At 39.7% G+C, this 11,314-nt stretch overlaps 1 protein-coding gene across 1 annotated transcript; it reads left to right on the top strand.

Annotated features, from left to right (window-relative positions):
• Positions 334–10,941, top strand: SRP9 (signal recognition particle 9). Its single transcript, XM_005690525.3, has 3 exons — positions 334–697; positions 5,080–5,148; positions 9,369–10,941. Exons 1-3 carry the CDS (start codon positions 626–628, stop codon positions 9,486–9,488), a joined length of 261 nt encoding a protein of 86 aa, XP_005690582.1. The 5' UTR covers positions 334–625; the 3' UTR covers positions 9,489–10,941.

Consider the following 11,314-nt stretch of genomic DNA (forward strand, 5'->3'; position numbering starts at 1 on the left):
GCCATGCCCTCCTCCAAGGGATGCCCACATTAAATACACTACGGATCTAAAATGGGCCTCGACGTCCTGCCCTGCCCACCTGTTCAACACCCGTCATGTTTCTCAAGATTCAACTTGTGCCATCCCCGTTAGCGTCCTCTAGACACAGATGTCTATCATAGAAAGCTCTCCATTGCACTCTTCTGTTTTTGTCTCGCCTTTTACTAAGCTGTAGGCGAGACAGCTCCAGCGCTTATCACTAAGCCGCTCTATCTTTGCTGAAGAAACCTGGGCTTTACCGTTGTCGTCCAGCCAGGAGGACAGCGGGACAGATCCTCCTCCAGTCCTACAAGGGGCGCTGTGGCAACCTCCATCGTCTCCCCTCTCTCCACCTCTTCGGACCCTCTCCCAGACTCACACGCTTGGGGCTCCGCCTCCTGTGCAACATCCCTCCTTCCCATTGGGCAAGGACGATCCCGGCTGGCCAATGGAGCGAGGCGTTGGTGCGAGACGGCGCCGCCATCTTTGAGCTTCTGGGCCCCTGTCTCGGTAGCCGGCTGTGGGAGTTAGGAAGGTAGGTGGGCCGTGCTGCGCCGCCTCCGGTCCACAGCCGTGCCTCTTTCTGTCCTTCTGCCGCGGTCCCACGATGCCTCAGTACCAGACTTGGGAGGAGTTCAGTCGCGCAGCGGAGAAACTCTACCTCGCCGACCCAATGAAGGTAAATCGCAGGCGGAGCCAGTGTCTCTGTCCTAGCTCGGGTCAGGATGTCTTCTCTGCTGTCCGCTCGGCTTCCGGAGCTTCTGCAGCATCCTAGGAGGTGCTGTGTGTGAAGAGAGACGGACTCCGCGGGAAGTCCGATTGTTCTTTTCGTCTCTTCTCTTAAGAAGGGCCCAGTGAAGCCTGAAACCAGGAAAATCAGGGTCAAGTCAGGGCTCTAAAAAGCCTTCCCCCGCTTACAATCCCTGAGCTTCCCTACCGTTGGTTTACGTGTCTCTAAGGGCAGGGCTCCTCCCCTCTGCAGCTTCGGCTTCCTGTGGCGCTTCAGTTCAGTTCAGTCGCTTAGTCGTGTCCGACTCTTTGCGACCCTATGGACTGCACCACGCTAAGCTTCCCTGTCCATCACCAACTCCCGGAGCTTACTCAGACTCAATGTCCATCGAGTCGGTGATGCCATCCAACCATCTTATCCTCTGTCGTCCCCTTCTCCTCCCGCCTTTCCCAGGTCTTTCCCAGCATCAGAGTCTTTTCAAATGAGTCAGTTCTTCGCATCCGGTGGCCAAAGTATTGGAGTTTCAGCATCAGTCCTTCCAATGAATATTCAGGACTGATTTCCTTTAGGATGGACTGGTTGGATCTCCTTACAGTTCAAGGGACTCTCAAGAGTCTTCTCCAACACCACAGTTCAAAAGCATCAAAGACCCTCATTTGGAGGCATCTACCTCCCGCAGATTAGTGGTTCTTAATATTTTGGAGGTTAGTGCCCTTTAAGAGTAGGAGAATGCACTTAACACATAAATGTTTGTAAACAGTTTTAGGGGGTCCGTGGATCCCTGTGGCCTTCATTGGAGGCTCAGACAGTAAAGAATCTGCCTGCAGTGCAGGAGACTCGTGTTTGATCCATGGGTCAAGTAGATCCCCTGGAAAAGGGAATGGCAACCCACTCCAGTATTCTTGCCTGGAGAATTCCATAGACAGAGGAGCCTGGTGGGACTAGTCTAGAGTCCATGGGATCACAAAGAGTCGGACACAAAGTGAGCGAGTAACACACACATGGATCCCTGTAATTCATTCATGGCCCCCATAAAATTATAATAAGCTAACCTCTGACATCGACTTATCATAATTTTACCAGGGCCGTGAATGAATTACAGGGATCCGTGTGTGTGTGTTAGTAACCAGAGAAGTTGCAAGGACAAGAATTTAGCATTTGGGTCTTGATTTTTCTTCCTCTTGGTTTTTATTGTCATCTAAATATTATTTGAAATATTGAAAAGCCCTGCTAGCTTTTTAGACCTAGAAAAGTAACAAGCCAGAAACAGTCTTAGTTCCATTCTTTGCAATAAAGTGATGTAATGTAATAAATGATAAAATGAATCAGATACTTGTGAAATTGAGTACTTCGTTTATGACACAATTTCTCGCTCCTCCATTTGGTTGATTTTGTTCGTAGGACCATTTGTTTTCTTTAAGCAGTGTACCGTGAGGACTATACAGGACTTTTGTAGAAGTTCCCACAGTGTAAACTAATATTTGGAAAGATAGTAAAGAATCTACAAATCCACAGTAAGAGTAATAATACTATAAGAATGTGGTCATAGTTATAGGGGAAATGAAAATAAAATGATTATTATTGAGCATTGCTATGAACAAAGCATGTGTAGAATAGACAGGGGAGGGAGAACCTGTGAGTTCTTTTCAGAAAATTCCAGTGGCCTAAAAACTTGTGCCTTTTCATGATAACCTTCACTGGTTTTTAACTGATTTTTTTTTGATAGGCTGGTAAAGGGATGAGTGGGAAGAGAGCTTGACTGACAGTTGTATTGAATACCTTCCATGTATACAGTTGACAATCCCTTGAGGTAGTTGAATGAACAGTCTTAGATACATTAAATGATTTGCCTGGTGATCATTAAGAGATTAGGCTAAAATTTGAACCCACATCTCTAAACACTGTGTTCATGCTGTTTCTACCAGTCTATACTGCTGAAACTAAAGAAGAAAAGAAATTTTGTCAGAACTCTTTGGGATCTGTTTTACAGAATTCTTTGTCTTCTCTTCCTCTTGATCATATTTATCACCTTTTACCATTCTCCATTGCATCCGCTCTAAGTAAAGATGGTATTATTGCTAGACCATGTAATAACCTCTTTGCCTGCCTGCTTTTAAAATTCCTTCTTCATTCTCATACATACTGCAGCTATCTCAGACACAAAAATTGAATTCCCAGTTTCCTGTTTTAAAACTAGTTCTTCACTGATTGCTGGTAAAAGTCCCACCTTCCAGGCCCCAGTCTGACCCTCTCTCCAGTCTTGTTGGCTTTGTCTCCCACCATTTCCACCATCCTCAGCCCTAGCTAGCCTCAGAAAGCTACAGGGTGCATCATATCTTCATTCAGACTGCTGCTTCAGCCTTTCTCCTAACTTCTTCCCTAAAAGAAAGAAAACAAAAAATGCATTTCTGCAGCCATTTCCATAAATTCTTTTTACACTTTCCCTTCCCCCAATCTAAATTACTTGTTTCTTCCTTTAGCATTTTACCTGTATATGTCTTTCTAGGACTTAATTCATGTTGTCTTATGTTTTGATTATTTAAGTTGGTTGAATTACTAAAAAAGCAAGAACCTTGACTTCTTTTTCTTCTTAGTGGCGTCTGACATGGTAACTTAGGTGCTTTCTAATTTACCAATAGAACGGAGGTTGGGGCTTCCCAGGTGGTGCTGGTGGTGAAGAACTCGCCTGCCAATACAGGAGACTTAGCGGGTTCCAGATCCCCTGGAGGAAGGCATGGCAGCCCACTCCAGTATCCTTGCCTAGAGAATCCTGTGGACATAGGAGCCTGGCAGGCTACAGTCCATGGGACCGCAAAGAGTTTTTTAACTCATTTCTCCTAATGAAGCCATTAAGTATTCTTTTAAGCAGGAGTTAAAACTTTACATAGTTGTCATGCTTAGTACATTTTTAAGTTGGTTTCCTTTTGTTTTAATATGTGAAACTGAATTTACTGGCTCAATAAGTAGAATCTTATTAGGTAGTCTAAAGATACTTACACCTACTTAAGTGCTTGTTGAGTTCCCTTTCCTCCCTCACCAAGACAAATCTCAGGATGATATGACCTTTTTTAATTTGCAAACCCAGGAGAGTAGAAGGCATAATGAGAAAAGCTGTAGAAAAAGCTCTAATAGCCCTTTTTATCTAGTTTCCAGAATTATCTTGATGGTCCTGTGCTGCATTGGAGCCGTTTTAAATATATGTTCCTGTTTTGTCTGGTAGATACTTAGCAATTTTTAAAACAGCTAGCTAAAGCTAAACTAGAGTTGTTTATTATATTTTTATTAAGAAGGAACTTGACTCTGCTGCAGTACACTGTTTTGAATCCATCATTTAAAGAAATAAAAATAATGTTCATGGAGGTTGTAAACTCTATTGGGAGCTGTTATCTTTTATTGGAATGTACTAATATCTAAATCATTTTCTTGGCTTCCTAACTGTAGAACACCCAATAGCAAAAGTGCTGTGTAGCATGGCACTCAATGTAGGAGTTATTCTAGATGTGGAAAATTGTGTCTCATGTCGTGCCATCATGAGAAAGATACGATTTTGCTGAGTAATTAGTCTGAGTCCACCTCTTGAGAGTCATGGGGAAATGGAAAGTATGGACTGCAACTGCAGTGCTCTTTCCTGGGAAATGGGTTTGAATTTTACTAGCCATTTCTACTCCCCCCCGCCCTTTTTCCTGTCAGTCCTCTGTGGCTAGGTGTGTGGGTATTATAGGGGAGAAGAAAACCTCCTTTACTCTCCTAGGTTTCATAACTGGGGCTCTACAAATTAAACTGACAAAAGACAGTTTAATAAATAGAAAGACTTTACGCTTAACATAGAAGTTTACAAAGAGGAGGAATTTGGGACCTGTATACCATCTTCAGGGTGGGAAAGTATGGGAGGGAGGTTGGACAGAGGAAAAGAGATTTGGGGCTTCTGGGAGGGAGTACGTTCTGAGAAGGTGACCAGGGAATGTATAGGCAATATTAGAGTTGTCTGGTAAGGTAGGGAACAAACCTTCTTCTCTTTTCCCAGGGAGAAGAAACACCTTTACAATTGGAAACTTAGGTAATCTTTACAAAGCTTAATTTATGTCCTGCTTTTGATCAGAAGGGGCAGAGAAAATACCTGACTTTCTTTTAAGTCTTAAAAATATTGTAGCAATAGGAATGCACAAAATGCTGTTTCCCCTCATTTCAGTCATAAGTTTACAGTAAAGGTGCCTTTAGATATTTTGGCTATTCTAAAAGGATCTATTTTATTTTAGCTCACTTGAAGACTAAATTATTTATGAGAAATGTCTTCTGACTTCACTGTTTCTAAATATGTATTTTTATTTCAGGCCCGTGTGGTTCTCAAATATAGGCATTCTGATGGGAGTTTGTGTATTAAAGTAACAGATGATTTAGTTGTAAGTATACATTTTTATTTGTTGCATACTTTCAGATTTGTTTGAGTTAATCATTTGTTTGAAATTATTTACATAGAATTTATGCAGGTCACCCATTAGAATGCTTATTTTGTGTTTCATTCCCAAGACAAGAGCCTTGTTCTTTTTTTTTTTTTTTTTTTTTAAGAGCCTTGTTCTTGAAGCTATTTTTGTAGGCACTTGGAAAGATAATTCAACTTGCTTCATTAATACAGTTTGTCAGGTATAGTTTAGTAACAGCCGAACAAGAGGAACATAGAGACCAAACATAGATACAGGGGTAAAGGTTTCCTTGTAGATGTGTGAGGAGTAAGTGGTATTTGAACAGAAGTTATAGGCTCTGTAGTTGAGTTTCTCTCGTTCCCTGTCTGCTCATTCCTGTCGCTTCCTCACACCCCATTTATTTCTTACCCCTCTGCCATGTGGTTTCTACATGAAGTCTTTCCTTGAACCTGCTCTCAGTGAGGGCTCAGCAGCAGCCCCTTCATTTTCAAACCCAGCAGTTCATATCTTGCTTGACCTCCTGGCTGCTTTTAATATTTTTAATATTTATTTGGCTGCACCAGGTCTTCATTGAGACATGCAAGATCCTTAATTGTGGAATTCGGATTCTTAGTTGCAGCATGTGGGATCTAGTTCCCAGATCAGGGGTCGAACCTGGGCCCCCTGCATTGGGAGCGCAGAGTCTTAGCCACTGGACCACCAGGGAAGTCCCCCTCCTGGCTGCTTTTGAAACAGGAAACCAATTCTTGTAGAAATTGTTTTGGCATCTGTGGCTCCCTTTTATCTTGTTTTTCTTTTTCTCTGTTTCATTCTTTTCTAGTTATTTTGCTGACTTGCTCCATTAATATTGGTTTCTCCAGGGTTCTGTCCTTGATGTCGTCTTATCACTTCTGGATCAGTCCATTAAGTCCAGTACTGCCTGTATGTCTGTTTCCAATTTTGAACCTTTAGCTCATATTTTTCTTTTGGCTTCCTGACTAGGTCTGAGTTGAGCATTTTTCCTCCTCTACTTCGTAAGGTTAGCCTGTCTAGAATGGAAGTCCTCATCGCTTATCAAACTGGTTTCTCCTGCTTCCTGTCTTTAATTACACTGTCATCTACCTGCTCAGAACCTGGGAATCATTTTTGGTTCCTTCCTTTCCCTTATTCTCACATTTACTATTCCTTCATTTGAAAAACTTGTATTTTGATCCTCTGATAAGTTCCATATGCTTTGCTGGGCATTTGTGAATTATTGATTCAAGGTCTCATCTCATTTCCTGTGGTGAACCCTCCATCTTCATTGCATTAACCCCTTAAGGCTTCGTTGTCGCTTCCCTGGACTAGTAGCTCTGTGTCCCTGCTTCCAGTTCGTCCTTCAGTTGTCCCACCAGAGTGATTTCTAAAAATGCAAATTGGGTTCTTACTACCCTGCTTAACAATCTTCAGTGGCTTCTCATCACTCATAATGTAAACCCCACCCTCACATCCCCGCTAATCTCTGTCTTTTTTGTGTTCTTTAATATGCCATGCAGTCTTAGGCCTCTGAGCTTTTGAACAAGCCTGTCTCCATCTTTGCAGTGTTGAATCCCACCCCTGCCCCAGTGTGACAAGCCAGCTGCTTATATTTCAAAACCTACCTCAGAAGGACTGCTTCATTTCTTGTTTTTATTTCTGCCTCTTTTTGTGCTGTTTCACAATTTTTTTAAAAAAATCACATTTGACTTTTAATAGGTTGTGGGCTTCAAAATAACAAGAATAGATGAGTGATAGTCTTACTGTGTTTGTAGTGACTAGTCCTTACCCAAAGGGTACTTAGCAAACATTTCTTTTAATGGATTAACTCTTTTAAAAATCTCATAGTGACTTTAAAAATGACTGTTGGTCATATCTTTTACTGTATTTGTATTCAGGGTTTCATTATGAGGTTGCATGAAGTCAGATCTTTTTAAATTAGTATCATATCTTCTAAGAACCTATTGAGTTTGGTGAATGTGAAATGCAAAAAAGGAGTAAATTGAGCTGTTGTGTGCTAAACCTAGGTTGAGGAGATTTGAATCCTAGCTTAGCAATCTAACAGCATTTTAGTCTTGGGGAAAGTCAGGCCAAAAGTTTGGCTTTGGGGGCCTTAATCTATGAAGTGCCATAGTAATAGTCTGCTCACCTAATTGGGTTGTTGTACAAAGTAAATGAAATATGTGGAAGTGCTTAGCACTAGTGCCTGCTACTTAGTAGGTTCAATAAATGTATACTTGAATCCTGAGCATTCACATTGAGAAAAATGTTACTTGTGATTGTCATGGAGTGGATAGATACATCTACTGCAGAGAAATTAGTATGTTCTGCTTTAAAAGTAGAGGAAAATGCAGAATTGAATTCAATACAAAAGACTTTACCTCCAAATGATAACTTTTGGCCTCTGGTAATGATTAAATATAGATAAAGATCCATGGTAAGCAATACTGGAAAGAACTTTAACATTAATGATTTCCATGATAAGATCTAAGTATGAAGGATACTTTTTGTTCCCTTTCTTAAAATTACTGATAATTAGTCCTTATCTAGAAGGGACCAAAGATAGAATCACATCCATCATACTAAACAATAAATGTGTGAACCAACGCCAATGAAAAAATCTCTTTTCTAATGATTTTTAAAGAAAAGTTTGTATACTTCCCTCAGTAATTCATTTTAATGGCTTAGAAAACTCTTCTTAGACTTTATTGTCTTAGAGCTTTGACTTTTTTATAGTCCCATTTATGCATCTTTTGTTTCTAATTCCATGTCTGATTTATAATACTGTTTTCTTTGGACCTCTTCTATGTCAAACTGTAGTGAGAAGGTATATGTTCTCCTGTAGTACATATACTAAAATTGAAACTCTGGAGATGATTATGGCCGCTTTATAAGATTGTTAGACAGATTTGTACAATGTGTGAACTTTTCTAAGTAAGTGGTTTGAGGGCTGTATGAATTCAAATCAGTTGCGCGTTGTCAACCACAAATTGGCACTTGCCCTCTACCTCTACAAGGATCAAATCATGTGCTGCTGCAGCTGCTGACCTCTAGCACCCCTTGAAGGAGCCCAGGATGGAGAGCAGAAATGAGGCACACTCTGCTCCCCGAAACCTGGCAGGACAGGTCTTCTGATAGTTAGATATTCTCAGGAGCTGATTTTCTGAGCCCAGTTCTTACATCTCCTCGTACCTAGAAAAACACTAAAATCTTTCATGGTGATGACTGTTTCTCATGACAAGCAGAAGCGTCACGAGACCAGCAGAAACTTTCTAAGAAATAAGCATGCTTGATTGCGTGTACTCCCCCCTTCACCAGGATTGCATGTATACTGTCCTTCTCCTTTATGTCTTTGGAACAGTCTTGCAGAGCTGTTTGAGGTGCTGTCTCCTGAGCTGCAGTCCTCGTACTGCCCCAAATAAAACTTTTAACTCACAACTCTGATGTGTGGTTTTTTTAAGTTGACAGCACGATCAGGTTGAACTCCAAATCAGTTTAAGTTGATGAATATTACTGCAGGATTGCAAAGTTCCCATTGCTTAAAACTCATATGAATCCATAAGATGGGCTGAAGAAAAATGGATTTGTGTTACAAAATGAGACTGCCAGCTTTAAGTTTAATAATTTGGAAGATTTTAGATGAAGAATTGAATGTAAAGCAAGGAAGAGTTTGAATTGGTTTAAAAGTTATAAATAATACCAGAAATCAAGGTTGAACAAATTTATCTAACTTGATGTAGGTAGCAACCAGCAGTAAGCAAGGAATTCCTGATTTTTAAAAGATTAACATTAACCATATACTTCCCATTTCATAAACAGAGAAAGAGATCCTAAAATGTATATGCTTTTCCCACTATAGCTATAGAATCATTTATAACCAGATCCCCGGGAGAAAACACCTGATTCCAGCCTTTAATTTTTCTCATCAGACCATGGCAGAATTTGATTACATTAGTCTACTGATCATTTTTGAGATGTTTCGAATAGAGTTCATTTTGTTTTTTGTCCATAGCAGTGGCATTTTAAATATTATACTAAACTTAAGGAATGTAATTGTGGGAACCTGGAAACTTGAATGATCTCTGGAGGAAGTAAAGCAAAACAGTGGTAGGGAAAGACTCAGATTTTTACCCAAGAATATGTTTGCTACGTTGTTAGTAATCTAGTTTTGCATAGTTAATGTGTGCTTTTAAAATTCCTGACAGTGTTTGGTGTATAGAACAGACCAAGCTCAAGATGTAAAGAAGATTGAGAAATTCCACAGTCAACTAATGCGACTTATGGTGGCCAAGGAATCCCGCAGTGTTGCCATGGAAACGGACTGAATGGTTTGAAATGAAGACTGTTATGTTCTTAGGAAGTAAATATCTTTTGAATTTGGAAAAGTATTGGGAGAGAAAATACTTTATGTAACTAAGTGGGCTGTTCAGAAGCCAAGAGATCATTTTTTTTGTACTTTGTTTTTTAATGTTTACTTTAGAGAGCCAGGAATGTAAATGCTTTCAGTTAGAAAGCCTCTATTTATTTTTTGGAGATTGAACAAGAAATGCATCTATCTTGGAAACTTTTTGTAGATTACTTGGTGGTAAGCAAAATAAATAATTACTCACTGTTAAGTTTGTATCAGTAACTTGAAAATGAGATTAAGAAAAGCCAGTTCTTCCTTAAATTTAGTTAATCTGTGTTTAAAAGAAAATTGAATATAATTGTTTTGCTAGATTGATGTATTTTTTTCGGAGCATAAATTTGTGCTGTTGATGACCAGCAAATATAAAATAAGGTAACTGGAATTAACTGTGCACAGCAGTGTAGCTGATTATATATAGTAGTGTAGTCTCAATTATATCTAAAAATAATTATGCAGACAAGTATGCTTTACCTTAAACTTTACAAATTTAAGCTATATTTTTAAATATAAGGGATTCATATTATCATTAACTTGTTGAGCAAAGACTGACTTTGAATCTAATTTTCAGTGCTCTGAAACATCTGTAGTTGCTTTAAATGCATGAACAGAATGATCACTAATGGATTGAAATCACCATATTACAGAAATATTTGCCACATATTTGCCATCTATCTTTTCTCAGAAGGGCTAAAGATTATTTGAACTGTTAAATTTTTGCATACCTCTGTGATACCCCAGCCCGTCTCTTGTCTTTACTTAACCAAGGTATTGAGCGTGACTGTCACAACTGTTTCCTTTAAACCAGAAACATGGCATTATTTGCCATTTATCTTATATTTGCAATTAATTTTACCAACCTAAATATAATGTTATATGTTGATTCCTACATTGAAATATTTTTTGTTTGGAATTCGTTGTGTTGACCAGCATTTCAACATATAAGGTTCCATTAACTGTATGAATTTTGGCATGTTTCAGAGAGGTCAGTAAATAAAATATTACATAAATGTGTATTATGTCTCTTTAAGTTTTCAACTTCTTAAGAATAGTTGATTTCTTGACTGGGATATTCTATATTAGTTTAGACTAAAGTGAGCCTAATTATGCTGTATGTACGTTTTACTTGTTTCTTCGTACTTTTATTACTCAGCTTTCTGTGTTATGGCATTTGTTTCCCCCCTGCCCCCCGCCCCGCCACTGTTTCTCACAGTTGTATTACAAAAGAACCATACTAGCTTTTTCAAGTCTCCTATTGATAGACGTTTGGTTGTTTCCAGTCTTTTGCTGTTAGGATGCTGCACTGAATATACACATGAGTTGTATATGTGTACATTAAATTACTACAAATAAAGTTGGTGAATCAAAGGCCATATGTATTTCTAATTTTAATAGATACTGTCAAATCGCTTTACGCGGAGATTGTCCCATTTTGCACGCCCAGCAGAAATGCAGGAGAATGCTGTTTTTTCACAACATTGCCGCACAGAAGCACAAATTCCGGGGTTTTGGCATTCTGACGCATAAAACACTGTTGTTGTTTTTCAGTCGCTAAGTTGTGTCCAGCTCTTTTGCCACCCCGTGGACTGTAGCCCACCAAGCTCCTCTGTCCATGGTATTTCCCAGGCAAGAATGCTAGAGTGAGTTGCCATTTCCGTCTCCAGGGCGTTTTGTTTTCTTGAGTAAGAAAAATAACATCAGGGACTTCTCTGGTGGTCCAGTGGTCAGGAGTCCATCTTATACTGC

Source organism: Capra hircus, chromosome 16, assembly GCF_001704415.2.
Source record: "Capra hircus breed San Clemente chromosome 16, ASM170441v1, whole genome shotgun sequence".
Classification (NCBI taxonomy): Eukaryota; Metazoa; Chordata; class Mammalia; order Artiodactyla; family Bovidae; genus Capra; species Capra hircus.

Excerpts from the sequence above, each read along its gene's own strand:
- SRP9 (XM_005690525.3), top strand. The coding sequence starts at position 626 with ATGCCTCAGTACCAGACTTGGGAGGAGTTCAGTCGCGCAGCGGAGAAA. Across the intron at positions 698-5,079 it reads ACCTCGCCGACCCAATGAAG|GCCCGTGTGGTTCTCAAATA; the intron begins GTAAATCGCAGG and ends TTTTTATTTCAG. Across the intron at positions 5,149-9,368 it reads AAGTAACAGATGATTTAGTT|TGTTTGGTGTATAGAACAGA; the intron begins GTAAGTATACAT and ends AATTCCTGACAG.